At 48.4% G+C, this 18,445-nt stretch overlaps 1 protein-coding gene across 7 annotated transcripts in view; it reads right to left on the bottom strand.

The window, feature by feature from the left end:
- The window catches only part of Evi5l (ecotropic viral integration site 5 like), a 41,853-nt gene that overhangs the window by 11,167 nt on the left and 12,241 nt on the right, over nucleotides 1-18,445 (bottom strand). For all 7 annotated transcript variants that reach the window (XR_007589426.1, XM_050127419.1, XM_050127420.1 and 4 more), the window contains exons 2-10: nucleotides 12,967-13,151; nucleotides 9,053-9,242; nucleotides 7,882-8,106; nucleotides 7,700-7,774; nucleotides 7,016-7,141; nucleotides 4,940-5,083; nucleotides 4,629-4,718; nucleotides 3,152-3,249; nucleotides 3,002-3,062 (exon numbers count right to left, since the gene is read on the bottom strand). Coding sequence is in view for 6 of the 7 variants with exons in the window: in XM_050127419.1 (XP_049983376.1) it covers nucleotides 3,002-3,062; nucleotides 3,152-3,249; nucleotides 4,629-4,718; nucleotides 4,940-5,083; nucleotides 7,016-7,141; nucleotides 7,700-7,774; nucleotides 7,882-8,106; nucleotides 9,053-9,242; nucleotides 12,967-13,118 (1,161 nt within the window). In the remaining variant the exon portion in view is untranslated. The remainder of the gene's footprint in view (nucleotides 1-3,001; nucleotides 3,063-3,151; nucleotides 3,250-4,628; nucleotides 4,719-4,939; nucleotides 5,084-7,015; nucleotides 7,142-7,699; nucleotides 7,775-7,881; nucleotides 8,107-9,052; nucleotides 9,243-12,966; nucleotides 13,152-18,445) is intronic.

Raw genomic sequence — 18,445 nt, 5'->3', positions numbered from 1 at the left:
ATATGGAGGCCAGAGGTCAGTCTTTAAATGATTTATTTTGAAATTATTACTTATTTACTTTAAGGTTATTTTATTATTTATATTTTGAGAAAAAGTCTCACTTTAAGCACTGGGCTGGCCTGGAACTCACAGATATTAGTGTGCCTCTGCCTCCTAAGTACTGGGATTAAAGGTGTGTGCCACCATGCCTCCAGCCTGTTTTGTTCATTTGTTAAGACAGGGTCTCATGTAACCTAAGTTGGCCCCTAATTTGTCATATAGCTGAGGAAGACTGTGTACTCCTGTTCCTCTCAAGTCCACTTCATCAGTCCTGGGATGACAGGATTGTGACACCATGCCTGTGTTTGTTGGGACAGGGTCTCACTATGTAGCCATGGCTGGGCTAGATCTCGTTATGTAGACAAGATTGGCCTTGAACAAAGAGATATCAGTCTGCTTTAACTGCCTGACAGAATTAAGTGTGTGCCACCATACCTGTTCCACTTTAGATTTTAAATACAGTTTCTCTCTGAAGCTGAAGCCCATGGATTGAGCTAGGCCGGCTGGACAAAGAGTTCCATGGATCTGCCTGTTATTTCTCCTGATCCCAGGTTACAAATACACACCAACCTTGCTTGGCTTTTTCTGTTGGGTTCTAGGATGGCTGAACTCAGGCCTTCACTTCACTTGTGGACAAGCACTCTACAGAGGCATCCCCACAGCCTCACCACTCCTCTTTTACTTAGAACTCGCCAATTTAGCTAAAGTTGCTCATTATCTGCCTGTCTCTGCATCTCCAGTGCTGGAATTAAAAGCATACCACTACTACTACTGGCTATTTTATGTGAGTTCTGGGGATTGAACTCAGGTCCTCAAGCTTACACAGCAAGCACTTTACCCCCTGAGCCATTTCCTTTGCCCTCTTTTTTTTTCTTTTCCTTTTGTTCTGTGCTGAGGATAGAGCCCAAGAAATTGTGTATGCTGGGCAAATGCTCACACTAAGCTACAGCCCCAGCCCCAATACACTCTTCTTTCAAAGGCATTGTCCATGTCCTTGTTATCTTGTCTTACCTGATTCAAACAAGTAAGGGTGGTTTTTGGTTTTTGGTTTTTGTTTTGAGACAGGGTTTATCTGTGTAGCTCTGGTTGTCTTGGGACTCATCCTGTAGACCAGGCTGACCTCAAACTCAGAAATTCTCCAAATGCTCACACTAAGCTACAGCCCCAGCCCCAATACACTCTTCTTTCAAAGGCATTGTCCATGTCCTTGTTATCTTGTCTTACCTGATTCAAACAAGTAAGGGTGGTTTTTGGTTTTTGGTTTTTGTTTTGAGACAGGGTTTATCTGTGTAGCTCTGGTTGTCTTGGGACTCATCCTGTAGACCAGGCTGACCTCAAACTCAGAAATTCTCCTGCCTCTGCTTCCTGAGTGTGGGATTAAAAGCGTGTGTCACCACTGCCTGGCATCAAATCAGGATGTTTTAAAACAGACTAAAAGTGAAAGACCAAACTGCAGGACACCTGTGTCCTATGTGAAGGCATCCACCTGACTCTTCAAGGTCTCCGGGGAAATCTCAGGGGAAATGTTCAGTCTGGCCTGTGGCCCCAAGGGTCTTTAGCATTCTTGTCTTATTGATGAGTCCTCACGGTCACCAGATGAGAGCAGGTCCCTTGTCTGCACACAGCAAGAACCACATTTTGGTCTTGTGCAACACTCAAGCTTCCTTCCTTGTAAACTGATTCACAAACTCAGGATAGAACATTTTCTGGACCCCTCAAGCTGGGCCAGGTGCTTCAGCTTGAAGGCACAAGTGAGAGGTGGTCTGGATCATCTGCGTTCTGCCCCTGACTCTCTATAGGAGGTGGGAATGATGCCCACAAGGTTGATAGTACTAATAGTGCAGCAAAAGCCCGTTTGCAGATGGGGCCTCCAAGGCTCAGAGAGGTGAATTCACCTTCTAGGATCACACACCTGGTCCTTAGTGGGATACTAGTGCTAACTGTGTCGACTCATCAACTGGATAGGACAGAACCAGGTCTGTGTGTGGACTTGTGTCCCTGTCTGTCTTCCATACTGGGTGGCAGGACCCTCATTCTTGGCCAGCCGGTTTTGGAGACCTGTAGCTAGTTGGTAGGTGGGGTAGGTGGGGCCTCCCAAGGGTTAGCTGGGTATGAGCCTTCCTCTTTCCCCTCTTCTAAGTCCTGCCCTGGACTCTATTTTGTAGGGCCTGGAGCTCCTTGGGGAGGTATTGTGAGACTGTAGGTGCTCACGAGTGCTTTCATCTGGGAAGCCACATCCTTGTTATTTAAGACCAGGTCTCTTCTTTGTTTCAATCAATGTTTGTTGGGTGAACAGCTAAAATCACATAAGGGGTAAAGCAGAGGCTATCAAGAGGTGAGTTTGGGCTTAGAGATTGTGCACACTCAAGAAACTGATTCTGATGGGCTAGCAAGTCAGCTGCTAGTGCATCCAGGACCCTCAGTGGGGGCCCATACTCTAGCCTACACATCCTGCTTTCCTGAGCTGTTCTTCTCTTAGCCCCCAACTGCGAAGGCTCTCCTGTTCTCTCAACCTTCTGGGTGTTCTCCTGCCCACCAGGTCCATGTCTGCTACCCTTGGCCCTTTAGACTGGACTCATGGACCTGAAGTGTCTCCAAGGCACATCTGGCTCTCTCTTGTATGATTATATCTGGAGTTCACACCACTTCAGTGATTTATTGACAGTCGCCCCATGACATGGGGGTTCAGGGGCATGAAGGCAAGGAATTTTGACTGTCTTGTTTGTCTTGTGTGACCACCTCCAGGAACGTGCAAATTGGGACATGCGCTCCCACGCTGGGCTGGCAGGTGAAGGAAAGGTCATGTCTGCAAGGGTCATCAGGAGCCTCAGGCCCGCTGCCCAATTCAGCCCGTTCCACCCATGCGCTGAATAGGACTGCCCTCTAGCGGCCATCTCTGGAGTTGCGAGGGAAAGCCTCCAGGGCACCCATCTTTTCCCTCCCCCGTGCCTCTGGAACTTACTTTGATCTCGATCTGCTCTTCCATCTCTTTACTCTTCATAGCTGCGTATTCCTTCTCCAGCCTGTGGGGACAGGGAGTAAGGTCACCGTGCCGGCCTCCCCGGGGTTGGGGAGGGATTCCCTCTCGGGATCTCCATTCCCGGGCACTGACCTCTTCATCTTTTTAGGGTTGTACTTGACCTGGTAAGCCTTGAGGACCAGCTTGTCCGGGCAGCTGTCAAACTGGTGGGGGATCACTCTCTGGAAGTACTGTGGGGACACAGGGAGTCACTGTCACAAGGGTCCTGACCATCGCGGTCTGCCTGAGAAGTCACTGTATCCTGCTACAGCCAGGAGCTTCCCCCTTTCAGCTCCTAGACCGTGGACTTTGACTACTCAGCCGGCATTTGTAGTGCAAATGAATGACTGCAGAAGGAACAGCTGGGGGAGACCGGAAGGTCTCCCTTCCCAGGATGCCTTTGGGGGAAACTTGAGAGAATCAGGCTCAGGACTGGGTGTGTGTGTGTGGGGGGGGGGGATCCGCTTGGCTAGTCGTCCTAGCCTGACCTGACTTTGTGTCCCTGGAGCCAACAGTAAAAAAAGAGTTTGAGCCTCAGAGCCCAGAGTGGAAGGAGAGAAGTGAAGGAGAGAATTGTGAGTATTGTGATCTAACCATTTGCCATAGGTTCTTCTCCCTCTTTCTTCCTCTCCCCAATCCCCACATTAACAACAATAATAAATAAAATTAAGTTAAAAACTATAAGGCTAGAGGACCTTTTGAAGGCAGGGCTGGGATGAATGGGGTCTAAGCATGGGGAAACCTTCCTCAGGAAGGGGGTGGACAAGCCCAGTGGACAACAGGTCCTGTTCCTCCGCCCAGCTGGCCCCCTCAGGCAGTCTTGGACAATGGATGCCCGTGTTCACAGAAACAACTGTGGCTTTTGTGTATTCTTTCCTGAAGCACCAGCTGGAAGATGCTGGGAGGGGGTAGGAGCCTGTGTGATAGGGAAACCATGGTGAGGGGAAAGCTGGCTTCTTCTGCTCTAGCATACTGTGCCAGGGGCAGGCCCAGGCAGGGAGGGGCAGGGTAGGAGGCTACCCCAAGCAAGATGCTGGTTCCCTCCTTTGCCCCCCAGGATGAGAGATGGGATCACACCATATGTAAAGTCTCCCATTTCAGCCAGGGTTACTTTGCAGGCAAGCTTGGAAACTTGCAACAAGTGGGCGGAAAAGAGTGGATAGGACCTCCCCATCAGTTGAGTGCTGGCCTCCCTTTCTTCCCAGTGTTAGCTAGTTTGCTGTCTCTGGCTGTCTCTGACAGAGCCTGGGTTCCTCAGGAAGGCTTCGGGAATAGCAGAAAGGATCTCAGATGCTCAGGAATGACTTCCATTGGGAAGCCAGGGCCTCATAATTTAGAATCTTGTAGAGTTCAGGTTATCCTTGAACTTCTGATCCACCTGCCTCTACCTCCTGAGTGTTGGAATGCCTGTTTATGTAGTGCTAGAGATGGAACCCAGGACTGCATGCACGCTAGACAAGCACTCTACCAACCAGCCTTATCTTTAGTTCCCTTCTGGTCATAGGGAACGTTTCCTGGGCCTGTCACCTCTGGTAGAGGCGGTCTCACCTTCCCAGCCATCCTGACTCACCTGAGACATGCCCTCCATGTCCAGTTGCATCAGCTCTGTCTGGTTCACTTGAAGCAGAGCGAGGCCGACTCGGAACACAATCTCCAGTCCCTGCAAAAGCAATCATAGCCCGTGAACCTTCAGTTCTCCCACCCGAAGGCCCCTGTCCTCCCATCAGTGAGCTTCTTATCCTCCCACCGGGAAGCTCAGACCCTCCTCACACCCTAGCCTTCTTTTGTCCAGTTGATTGGTCATGATTCTTTCTTGGGGTGGGATGTGACTCCTTCCACATGCAGAGTGGAGTGGGCAGGGGTGCCCTATGGGGCACTCACCTCATACATAAAGATGTCAAAGACCCGGGTGGCAACAGGCAGGGGGAAGGTGGTGAGGAAAAGTGTGAGGAACCAGGATGATGCGTACATGGAAGTGTGGAAGCTCTGTGATCGGAAGTGGGTGTTCAGGTCCGGAAGCTGCTCCTGTGTGGGAAGGGGAGGCTGGTGGGCACGGGGAAGGAGGCATTGAGCCTCAGTGCCCCTCACCTCCAAGGAGCATTTGGGGACCCATCCTGGGAAACCTAGGTCCCCCTTAGTCTTTTTCAGCTGGACTGAACCGTTGAGTGACATGGGGATGAAAGCAGGGCTTGAGGAAATGCCTGTCAAAGTGCCACTGACTTCCACTTCCGGCTGCTAGATAGTAGCAGACCACTGGGGAAACTAGCTAGAGAAGGTGTCAGAGCTTAGGGGCGTATTCCTTGAGCCAGTGACTCTGTGCTATAGATGCACATCTGCTTGGCTCTGTAAATCTTAGTCTGTGAAGGTCTTAGGTATTCCAGCCTGTGTCGCTATCACTTAGCTTTGAGGAGGGCAGACGCTGGGAATCAAATTATTTTCTATTTGTGGGTATGTGTGTATCTGTTCATATGTGTGTGCACGTGTAAGGGTGTGGTGTGTAGGTCAGAGGTTGCTGTCTTCTTTGATTCAATGTCTCACTATATGGCCCTAGATGTCCTGGAACTGGCTAATGAATTCACAGGGGGCTGATTGCCTCTGCCTCCTAAATGCTGGGATTAAAGGCATCCATTACCATATCCAGCTGTCACTACCTATTTTTTGGTCTAAAAGCAAGTTCCAGGACAGCTTACAGAGAAACCCTGTCTTAAAAAAGAAAACAAAAGTATAACAACAAAAAAATGTGTGCACCACCATGCCCAGCTATGAAGTTTCTTTTCTTTTTGTGGGGTAGGGAAGTATATTGGGGATTAAACCTAGAGTCTCACAAATGCTAGGCAAGCCTGCTACCCCAGCCCTCTACATTCATTTTTGTAGGTGCCTGACCTCCTGTCTGTGTGACTATCAACTCCTATGGAGCTCTACTCCCCTGTCCTCAGAACCTAAAAGAGGGGGCCTTCACGGATAACTCACTGGGGGCACAGTTTTCTTGCCATGGGCTCCTTTCTGTAGCTGGCCAGTATGTATAAGAATGGTGCGTGCATGCGTGTGTGTGCAGCATAAACACTTAGGTTCTGTCTGCCAGCCAGGAGTGAGCCCTGTGGGGGTTGCTATTTATAAATGGAGACGTCTGCAGCTTCCCCGTAATCAGCAGAGGCAGGCAGACAACACTTTTTCCTCCTTCCACCACACCCTTAGCACATGGAGCCAGTCCTCTTCCTCCCACTCTGCTTTAGTCGTTCTGGGAGCCTCTTTCAGAGTCAAGGGGCCTCTGTCCTGGCTAGCCTTGTCCCTCCCAGCACGCTCCAGAATTGTGTTCTTTCATCTCCGTGGGACAAGACACGAGTCCCTTTCTGAACCTGAGCCTCCCTCTCCCTCCCTCCCTTTTGTTCTTCCTTCTCTCTCTTCCCATGTCCCCTCACTTCTTCCTTTTCCTCCGCCTCAGAACTAGGGATTGAAACCAGGACTCTTACACATGCTAAGCAAGTCCTCTACCAATGACACGTGCTCCAATCTCCCAGCTCTTAGATTTTGAAACAGACCCTCACTAAGTAGCCTAGGGTGGCCTTGAACTTGTTATCCTACAATCTCATAAACCTAACCATTAGGATCAAGGTGTGTATCTCCTCGACAGGCTCCAGGGACATCACCTCTGCCACCTCTTTCCCTGACCCCCTTTCTATTTCAGACAGGGTCTCATGAAACTCAGGCTGGCTGTGAAACTATGCAGTTGAGACTGACCTTGAATTTCTGATCCTCCTGCCTCAACCTCTTAAGTCCAGGGATAACAGATGTGTACTAACATGCCCAGTTTATAAAGTGCTAGGGATGGAGCCCAAGGCTTTATGCATGATAGGTAAATATCCTACCAACTGAGACACATTTCCAGCTCTCAAGGGTGATTTCTCAGGCCTAGCATTTCCAGTTTGGGGGCTTTCTGGAGATATCTGGCCTGCTTACCTGTAGCATGTACTCAAATTGGTAGATGCAGAGTCCCAGCTCAGCCATACTGGGCTTGAAGAGCTCCCGCAGCCGGTACTCCTGCATCAGTCGCACGAACACACAGAACGCCTCCTCCTCAGGCATCTGGAGGGACCAGCAGTGTGTGTGTGTGTGTGTTGAGCCACAGAAGGGCATACTCGGACTCTGGACTGTGACATGGTACACAGGGGCCGGTTTCTGTCCCACTTATATTTATTGTTCCTATACCTGGCTACTGGGACCCATCCAATAAACCATAAATACGGTTAGTACCGTGCACTGATGGAAAACCCATAGCTGATGTTATTGCGAGGGCCGGGACATCCCCACTCACACCTAAGTGTCTTTCTCCCTGTCCTGTGCCTTCTGGTTTCTCTGGAGGAGTCCCTGAGCCCCCATAAACACCTAAATCCTTGACCTATGGTTTTTCCCTGTCCAACAGTTCCTTAAGCCCTGTCCTTGTCCTGGATGATACAGTATCAGGACCCAGGCAGCACAAGTGCCTAACCCCACTGTATCCATCCACTGGGGGCTTAGTCTGGCCTTTGTCGGAGGTCATAGTGAGCTGGCTGCTGAGGAAGGCTCTGGCCCTAGGAGGTCACTGGATACAGGGAAATCTCTTGTGCCCATTTCTTGGAGATGGACCCCAGGATGGCCACGTACCTGCATGAGGAGTAAGCCCACAATGAAGGCACTGCCCTGGCAGTAACCCACCTCCCGATCAACCAGGGAGTATGCCTGGAAGGGAAAGAGGTTGTGTGAATGCAGGGTTCTCACCAGCCCGCACAGAGCCATCTCAAGTTGGGCTGTTGCTAAGGTGGCTAGAGCCAATGCTGGGGTCTCACCTTCATGACGTTGAAGAGGACTTCTTGGCCCAGGCTGTCCTGGCCTTTGAAGAACTCATGCTCTGGGTAGGTGCGGGCAATGTCCCTGCGGATCAACTTCTCGCATGGTGAGGACATCTTGAGTAGCTCTGAGTACTGGTTCTTGACAGGCATATCTGTGGCACTGCACAGGAGCTGCCAAACGATGGCCCGAAAGTGATGTGGGATGCCCTTCCGGATCAGCTCCTGTTATGGGGAGGGGTGAGGTAGGGAGAGAGGCCAGGGCTGGCTTTGCCCTATGCACTGCAGCCTTCCCAAGGTCAACCCAATCCATGCTTTTAGAATGGTACAGAGGACATCTGAGTCACTCCTTAGCTAATCATGGTGCTGACTGGGGGCTCCCCCATCCTTCAGTGACTCCTCTATCACTAAGCTACAAACTCAATTTCATGCCTAGTTTCTGTTTGTGTGTATATTCATATATATGTGCATGCGTGTATGTGGAGGTCAGAGGTCAGGCTCAGTTGTCGTTCCTCAGAGGTATCTGCCTTGGTTTTTGTTTTGTTGTTATATTTTAAATTGCATTTATTATTATTTATTGTGTGTGTGTAGTATATACCACAGCACACATGTGGAGGTCATAGAACAACTTCCATCTGCATTTGAAGGAATTGATTTCCTCCTATCATGTGGGACCTGAGGATAATCAGATTGTTAATCTTGACAGCAAGTACCTTTACCTGCTGATCCACAGTGTATTTTGAGACAGGGTTTCTTACTAGGTTGGGGCTTGTCCACTGGGCTAGGCTGACTGACCAGAGAACTCTAGGGATCTGACTGTCTCTGCCTCCTTAGTGCTGGGATTACAAGCATGTGCCAGCATGCTCATCTTTTTACAGGTGCTGGGAATGAACTTGAGGTCTTCAAGCGTATACAGCAAACACTTTAGAGATGGAAGTATTTCCCCAGCACCCATATTGTTTTTAAGCCATTGGCTTTTTGACACAAACTTTCACTATGCAGTACAAACTGGCCTTCAACTTGCAAGCCTCTTGCCTCAGTGTCCTGAGTGCGGGGGTCATAGGTATTTGCCATCACACCAGAACAGAAAGCAAGCAAACACAGAGACCTCTGCCATCCTGCCCCTTCTCTCCTGCCCCTGTGTCCCATCTGCACATCTGCCTCAGGCCACCTTGAGTAGCTTCTCCTTCCTCCGCCGCCACTCTTCCCACTCATTGGCAATGCGGCCCCAGAGAATCCATGTGTCCTCCTCCAGGTGGCTCAGGTTAGAGGAGGCTGAGGAGCTGGATACCAGTGAGGAGCCGCTGTTCCTCCGGGAGCCATTCATGGAGCGCATGGACTTGGAGTCGGCTTCCAGGAGCCTGAGCGGGAAGAATGGGAGAGAGGAGGCCAGAAAATTCCAGTTAGTCGTCCTGGACTAGGGCCCTCTGGAGTGCATGACCTCTTAGACTGGATCCATGTTGCCTTCCTTTCTTTGAGAACTTTTATCTCTGTATGTGCATGTGATGTGCATATCGGTGCATGTGGAGGCCAAAAGAGAGCTGGAGTGACTGTGAGCCACACAATATGGGCATTGGGAATTGGATTTGGTCTTCTGAGAGAGCAGCGAGTGTTCTTGACTGCTAAGCCATTTCTCCAGCCCCCTTGCTGCCTTTCTTGCTAAGTGACCTTAGCCAATGACCTAACCTCCCTAGCCGTGGTGCTTATATACTGGCCCTTGGAAAGTCATTTGTGTGTTCTTCTTCTGTACCAAGCACTGGGCTGAATGTGTTTCTGTCATCTCATTCTCAGATCAACCCTGCACAGCAGATTTATTTAGGGATGGTCTACATTTTATAGAGGTGCTCAGAATGCAAGTTCTGACTGAGGGCAGTTATAGAGTGCCAAGGACACTGGGGTTGTAGTAACCATGCCCTTTTCTTTTTCCTTCCTTCTCTTTCTTTATATGCACATGTATGCACATGTGCATGGCTGTTCACATGCATGTGGAGGCTGGAGGTCAACCTTGGATACTGCTCAGGAATCCATGTTATTTTTTGGAGACAGGGTCTCTCATGAACTTGTACCTCTCCAATTAGGCATGGGTGGCTGGTTAGTGAGTCTCAGGAATCTGGCTCTCCCTACCTCCTGGTTGCTGGAATTACAAGCATGTGTCAGCATTCAGTATGACTACCTTTTCTTTTTTCTTTCTTTTCTTTCTTTCTCTTCCTTCCTTTCTTTTTCTTTCCCTTCCTTCCTTCCTTCCTTCCTTCCTTCCTTCCTTCCTTCCTTCCTTCCTTCCTTCTTTCTTTCTTTCTTTCTTTCTTTCTTTCTTTCTTTCTTTCTTTAAGACAGAGTCTCACTATGTAGCCCTGGCTGTCCTGGAACTCCCTATGTAGACCAGGTTGTCCTCAAACTCATAGAAATTCACCTGCCTCTACCTCCTGAATGCTGGGATTAAATGCTTGTATGACTAGTTTTTAATGTGGATTCTGGGGATTATATTCAAGGACTTTACAAATAAAACTATCTCCCCTCCTTCCTTCCTTCTTTTTTTTTTTTTATAGGATTTGTTTATTTCCTGCATATGGTGAGTTATCTGCATGTACACCTCTATGCCAGAAGAGGGCACCGGATCTCATAAATGACTGTGAGCCACCATGTGGGTACTGGGAATTGAACTCAGGACCTCTGGAAGAGCAGCCAGTGCTCTTAACCACTGAGCCATCTCTCCAGCCCCCTTCCTTCTTTTTTATTAAAAAATAAGTTTTCTTCTCCTTCCTCCTTCTCCCCCTTCTTCTGCTATTCTTCCTCCTCCTCATTATAATTATGATTATTGGTTTTTCAAGTCAGGGTTTCTCTGTGTATCCCTGGCTGTTCTGAAACTCAGTTTGTAGGTCAGGCTGGCCTCAAACTCAGGGATCCACCTGTCTCTGCTTCCCGAATGCTGGGATTAAAGGTGTGCACCACAATACCCAGAATAATTCTTATTTTTAAATATTTCATTTTTGTAGCGCGCTGCATGGAATCACACCTGATGGAGATGTATAATCAACTCATGAGATGGCTAAGGCCTGACCTATGCTATGATCACGCAATGATCATCAGCTGCTTGCATAAGCGTGAACCTACGGGCAGTGCCCACCTGGCAGTTCGGGGTTGGCAGCCCATGCCTACTTAAGGGCTGGGAGAGGTTTGCCCAGAGAGAGAGGTCAAAGAGACAGAAAGAGAGGTGATGTGGGAGTGTCATATATCAATCTGTTGATTTCATTGGTTAAGCAATAAAGAAACTCCTTGGCCCTGATAGGTTAAAACATAGGTGGGAGGAGTAAACAGAATAGGGTGCTGGGAGGAAGAGGAAGTGAGCTCAGACTCGACAGCTCTGCTCTCTGGAGCAGAGGCCCTGCTTCGCTCTCCTGGGCACACGCGATGAAGCTCAGACCCAGGATGGACGTAGGTTAGAATCTTCCCGGTAAGCGCACCTTGGGGTGCTTACACACATTATTAGAAATGGGCTAGTCCAGGTACGAGAATTAGCCTAGAAGAGGCTAGATAGAAATGGGCCAAGCAGTGCTTAAATGAATACAGTTTGTGTGTTGTTATTTCGGGGCATAAACTAGCAAGCGGCCGGGGTGCTGGGGACGCAGCCCCGCCGCTCTTATTTCAACAGAGAGGGAGAGAGAGGGGAAGAGAAAGAGAAAGTGAATAAAGTCCTGGAATAAACTGCAGTGAGAAGAGCTTCATTCCTTGCGGGATGAGGTGGGGCGTGACACATTTTGTTTCTATTCTAGGTCTTTTGCCTGCATGTCTGAGCACCATTATATGCTTGGTACTCAAAGATCAGAAGAGGGAATCCAGTTCGCTGGAACTGGATTTACAAATAGCTGTGAGCCACCATGTAGTTATTGGGAATTAAACCCAGATCTTCTGGAAGAGCAACTAGCTAGGTTTTTAACCACTAAGCTGCATCTTCAGCCTCCCTCCCGCTATTATTTTTTTTTTTAAATGGAGATTGAATTTAGGGACCTATACATTCTTGGTGAGTGTTCTACCATTGATAACTCTAGCCCTTTATTTTAAAACAGGATCTGGTTACAAAGCCCAGGCTAGCCTCAACCTCTTGATCCTTATCCTGTAGCCATTTATGTGCTGAGATGATAGGACCTTTTATTACACCTTTGACAGCTTTATAGACTCTGGATAGATGGAAGGACTAGATGGTCCCTCCTAGGGCTAGGCTGTTATTAAAAACAGGAAAGGCACACAAGCTTGTGAATGAACTTTCATATGCAAATCAACCAATCCAGAGTCCACACCCTAACCACTTCCTCCGCCAAGCTTTTACACTCGGCTCACTTCCCAGCTGCTTCTACCACCAGGGCTGAGGAGTATCCAGCATCCAGGGACAGACCTCTAGCCAGAGCTAACTGAAATGCTTCACCCACTCCTGCCCTTGGAAACCAACACAAAGGTTCTTGCCAGCATTTTCCCTCAGGCTCTAGTCTGCCTCCTGACTGACAGGTTGTTTCTTCTCCTCTTGGGAACTGTATGTAATAAAGTACCTTTTTGTGGCCAATGTCTTCAGATCTGCTGGATTCATTTCATTTCTGAGTAATGATATGAGTCCAGGGTGGTGGCTCAGTAGTAGAGCCCCTGCCTAGAATGTCTCTGTGAGGGGCTGTGGGCATGATTCTGTGGTAAAGCGTTCCTCTAGAATCCCCCATTGAGGGTCTGGGAATATGGCTCAGCAGTAGAGGTCCTGCCTGAAATCCCCCAGGGAGGGGATTCTACAGACAGAAAACTCAAAGACACCCCTCCCCTTCCACTCCAAACAAAACAAAACAAAACCTCTAAGACAGGATCAGCTGGGAGCTTTAACCTCTTCCTTCAAAAATGGCTTTGAAATGGCAGCCAGATTCATCTGACCTTTTGAAATGTAGGTTTCCTCTTCTGGATGAGGGACCCAATTTATTGAGCCCGGATAGCAAGGATGAAAGAGAAACCCTTCTTTTAGCATCTTGTGGTAGCTGTAACTGTATAGCCCAGGTTCAGCTTTCAGTGTGAAGGTTGGGAACCCAGGAACCAGCCTTCCTCCTCCTCACTCACCGGTTCTGCTCTTCGAGCTTGGCCAGCAGTTCGAGCTCATCTGGGCTGAGGTTCTCAGAGTCAGAAGTTGGGGAGCAGGTGGGTGCTGACAGCGCCTCCTGAGATGAGGAGTCGGGACTCAGAGTGGGACTCGCCATGGTGGGCAGACTCATCAGCCAGGAGGGGAAGCGAGGTTATAGCTCTGTCTGGGGTTAGAGATACATGTAGTTAGCATTGGTGGATGCCCGCCTTAGCCTGTCAGCTCTGGGCCAGCAGAGTCTGCCTGCTTACCCTGAGAGCACTCTATCGTCCCAGACTTCCCACTTCCATCTATACCAGTTGTACCATAGACTCTGTGCTGCAACCTATCAAACAGTCCAAGATCAGATCCAGCAGTAGGGCCTGGGCCAGAGGCTTCCTGTCACTGGAGGTCCCAAGGATCCTATGTGAAACTTCAGGGGTACAGAATCCCATGTTCTGGTGACCTTTTCTGACTATGTTCTGCCCTCTGCAGTGGCTTGCCTTGGGAGCATCATGGTGGCATTTGACTTGCCCCATCTCATCAAGAAGAGTGTGCTGCTGGCTCAGATGAAGTAGTTACTCTCCACTGTTAATTGTCTGGTGTCAATGGCTGGAACAATAATGTCTCCTTGGCTGGGAAGCCAACGCCACTGACACCAAAGTGCCAGGAACCAGTGCACTAAGTGGATACACAGTGGGGCTGAAGGTTCAGAGGGGACATCCTGATCTCAGTATGTACAGGCCAGGGCTTCTTTCCTACTTTTCCTGGGGCCATCTGCTTAGCCTTCTGGGGGCTTCTGAGGATACTGCCTTTCTTTCTTTATTTCTTTCTTTCTTTCTTTCTTTCTTTCCTTCCTTCCTTCCTTCCTTCCTTCCTTCCTTCCTTCCTTCCTTCCTTCCTTCCTTCCTTTCTTTCTTTCTTTCTTTCTTTCTTTCTCTTTTCCTGCTTGTCTGGTGATAAAGACAAATGCTCCTCAGGCTTGGGAAATAGCTCAGTTTATAAAGAATGTGCCACATAGGCCTGAGGACCTGAGTGAGTTAGATCCCAAGACTCACATGAAAATGCTGGTGTGAGCCGGGCGGTGGTGGCGCACGCCTTTAATCCCAGCACTTGGGAGGCAGAGGTAGGCGGATCTCTGTGAGTTCGAGACCAGCCTGGTCTACAAGAGTTAGTTCCAGGACAGGCTTCAAAACCACAGAGAAACCCTGTCTCGAAAAACAAAACAAAACAAAACAAAAAAAGAAAAAAGAAAATGCTGGTGTGGTGGTGTGTCTCAGCTCTGGAGGGAGAGTGGCAGGAAGGTCCTTGGGGTGCACTGACCAGCCAGCCTAGCTAAATTGTTTAATTTCAGACTGTTGAGAGATCCTGTCTTTTTTTTTTTTTAAAGGTGATGGCCTGAGTAATGGCTCAGTGTTCTTCCAGAGGACCTAAGTTTGGTTCCCAGCACCCACATCAAGTGGTTCACAACTGCCTGTAACTCCAGCTCCAAGGGATTAGATTCCTTCTTGCCTTCAAGAGCAGGCAAATACATGATACACATACAAAATTAAAATGTAAAAATAAAGTAGGTAGATAGTGGACAGCATCTAACAACAGCTGCAGTTGTCCACTGGCCCCCACATGCACACTCACTTACTTGTGCAACTCTATACACATATAAAAATGAAACAAAGAAAGCTGTAGACTCATATAAAGCCAGGTGTTTGAAACCTGGCTCTTTGTCAATGAGCTATGTGATTTTAGGCTAGTCACTGAGCTTCTCTGGTCTCTAGAGACTAGGATGCATTAAGACCAGTCTCAAAGGGTAGCTGTGAACCAAGCATGCTATGTATAGCATATGACATGTCTGTCCATCAATGTTGGCTGCTATTATCTCTCCTGAGACAATGACTGGAAGTCTTTCTGAGAACTGGAGTTCCTAGGGTCTGCTATGGCATGAAGGGGATTGGAGGCAGAGTTGGCATTTCCCTGGTAGGGAGCATTTCTGGGTCAGAAAATGCATTGGAATGGTCTGTGGAAATGCTTAGTGGATAAAACATACATCAGTGAAGACATGAGTTTGGAATTCTACAATCTACCTAACACTAACATGGTAGCACATACACTTTTATAATCTCAGTCCTCCCAAAGTGGGATGGGAGGCAGACAAAGGAGAATCCCTAGCAACTTGTAGGCCAGCTAGTGTGGAGTACACAGTGGCCACCAACAGGAGACCCTGACATCCACAGTTTTCCTTAAAATCTCCAAATACAGATCATGGTACATGTTCACTTGTACTCACACACATGAACATGTACACACACAAATACACACAAATACAGATGGCACACGAATTAAAAATAAAAAAGGCAAAGGCTCTGGGAGGGAAGGCAGAGGCTGGGAACATGTTACTCTTGCTAGTTGTATTTCCTCTTTTGAGGCCAGCTAGTATGCAGGGTCTGAGAACATGGAGATTCCTGGGGCTGTGGAGGCAGGAAGAAATCTCTGCTCCAGCTTGATTACATAGCATGGTACCTTCACACCTGGACAGTGGGGAAGAGAAAATATGAGAAGAACACTGCTCACCCATCTGCACGGAGCACCTTCCTAGTCCCTAGTCAACTCCAGGGTTCCCAGGTCAGGTGGACTTCACCCTCGCCATGAGTTTAGTCATGAGCCTTTCTCCATTGATGCTCTCTCTATTGTGGGTGGGGCTCTGGGTTTCATAGCTCTCATTTCATCTTGTGAGGATCTCAGAATTTTCCCTCCTCGGGAACTTGGCTTCCTACAGGACCTGTGATCCAGGGTCTATCTCCATCCCTGAGTGCTCCCCAAATCTTTTTGGGAGGAGAGTACTCTGGAACTTGGTTTTCCTCCCCCTCTCTCTGTGTATACTTGCATGTGGAGGCCTGAGGTTGATGTCAGAAATCATCATTGATCACTCTTCCACCTTATTCATGGAGGCAGGGTCTGTTAATCAAAGCTTAGGCAGACTACCACCACCCGGCATTTCTGTGGGTTCTGGAGATTGGAACACCAGTCCTAAACTGTATAGTAGATCCTTTAATCCCTCCCAGGCCAGGATTATAGGTTTCTGGGAGTGCCAGGCTGGCTGGGGATCCTAAAGATTTTCAAGCAGTTGTAAACTGCTGAACCAGGAGTTAAAAGTTACTAATTACCAAGGGAGAGACAGGGGCTGCTACAGGACCTCCTGCAGTGTCAAAGTCTGTGGTTAGACAGGCTGTGACCACAAAGTGCTGAGGCAGAATGACCTTTCCAGGCAAGACCAGCCTCAGGATTGGGAAAACACTGAAGAGGCAGTGGATGCAGGATGAGGACTCTAGAAGTACTGCTGGATTTGGGCAGCATTGAGAGCTCAGGGAAGGAGCACCTACGGGTAATGAGGTAGACTGGGACTACCCAGTGTCTGATAAACAGAGAGGGCCCAGCCTTAGAGTGGGCTCCACCTTTGCTCTCCTCATTCATACTCCCTCCCACACAGACTTTCACATACATACACACACTCTGATAAATACATATTCACACACATTTATGCACATATAGTCTCACATATACACACATAAATATCGACACATACACAACACGTACACACATACTCAGATTTATACTCTTGGGGTACATAAGTATTCCTTCACACTCAGACATACCGCATATGCACAGGCTACTTGTCACTCAAACATATGCTCTTGAAGTTCATCGGTATTTACGCTCCTCAGCTCTATGGCCTGTGGCACGGCTGGTGGAATTCTCTTGTTAGTTTAATGGAGGTGGGAAGACCCACTGTGGGTGGGACTATTCCAAGAGAGTAAATGAAGCACTAGAGCCTTGTCTCTCTGCTTCCAGATTGCGAACACAATGCGTCCCCTGAATCTCTGCTGCTGTGACTACCCTGACATGATGGAGTGACATGAAACTGTGAGCCAGAATACATCCATTCTCCCGAAGATGCTTTTGGGGATATTGTGTCATAACAAACAGAAAGTAAGACAGTAGTCCAGGTTGGCCTCAAGCTTGTGATCCTCCTTCAGCCTCCTGAGGACTAGGTATCACAGGTGTCGGCCGCGGCATCTGTCTCAGGGCTTCTGAAGCTGAGTCAGAGCAGAGGGCTGGGAAAAGATAGTGCTGGTGGGGGCAAGGATTGTGAGGGATAGAAAAGCCCAGATGTCAGTGTCTCTGAGTTCCTTTCCCTTCTCCCTCACTGGCATTTGGGCGCTGCTGGCCATTCTTTCTTTTCTTGAAGTTCTCTCCTATTTAGTTACTAAGAAATGCGGTCTGTTTATCTTCTCACCTCTCTGGCCAGGGCATCCTAGTCACCTGTGTGTCACCTCTCCTTCCATCACTGTGCAGGGCTTCTTGTAGCCTGGGCTGGCCTCAGACTCACAATGAGCTAAGGATGCCTTTGAATTCCTGATCTTGCTGTCTTCATCTCTAAGTGCTAGGATAACAGCTTCTGCATAAGTCTTGCCTGATTTATGCAGGGATGGAATCCAAGGTTTGTGCATGCTAGGCTGAGCTAATATTCCTGGTGCACTTAGAGTTTTAATTTTATTTTTTAAAGATTAGTTTTCTGGCTGGGTAGTGTTGGCAAATGCCTCTAATCCCAGCACTTGGAAGACAGAGGCAGGCAGATCTCTATGAGTTCAAGGCCAGCCAGGTCTACACAGCAAGTTCCAGGACAGCCAGGGCTATACACAGAGAAACCCTGTCTTGAAAAACCAAAGATTCGATTCTCTCTCTCTCTCTCTCTCTCTCTCTCTCTCTCTCTCTCTCTCTCTCTCACACACACACACACACACACACACACATACACACACGCATATGTGTGTGTTTTTCTTTGTGTGAATGTTTATTGCTTATATGTCAGTGCACCACACGTGTACCTAGTGTCCTTGAAGGTCAGAAGGCAACACTGCATTTTCTTGAACTGGAGTTAAGGATGGCTGTGAGCCACAATATGGGTGCTCTTAACCATGGAGTCATCTCTCCAGCCCTCCTCTCAGGGTTTAACCTAGCTAATACAGGTGAAACTTTCACTTTTTCTTTCTACCAGGGGCTAGCCAAGATTGCCAACTGGCCCTCAGTAGCTCCATCATTCCCCAGATCTTTCACAAGACTTGGTGGCCCTCCACAATAAGGCAGGAGTCACTATGGATCTTCCTGGTAAGAAACAATCACCCAAACTATCTAGATAAGATCCAGGTAAGTGCCTGGAATGGGAAAGCAGCCAGTTTCTCGAAGTAAAGAGCTACAGTAGGATCCAACAGTTTCCCCCCAGAAGTCTACCCAAGACAGCTAACGTATCCACCCATACAAGTATACACACGAGTGTTCATAGCAGTACTGCTCACAGTAGCTACAAAGCACAAATGATGCAAGTGTTCATCAAAAGATGACACTTCAACAAAACATACACTGGAGTATTACTCAGCCACAAAAGGAATGATACACTGACATATTCTATAACATGGACAAACCTTA

Source organism: Alexandromys fortis, unplaced genomic scaffold, assembly GCF_014885135.2.
Source record: "Alexandromys fortis isolate MF-2015 unplaced genomic scaffold, M_Fortis_MF-2015_v1.1 scaffold_271, whole genome shotgun sequence".
NCBI lineage: Eukaryota > Metazoa > Chordata > Mammalia > Rodentia > Cricetidae > Alexandromys > Alexandromys fortis.
This window is presented reverse-complemented; position numbering and strand designations above follow the sequence as displayed.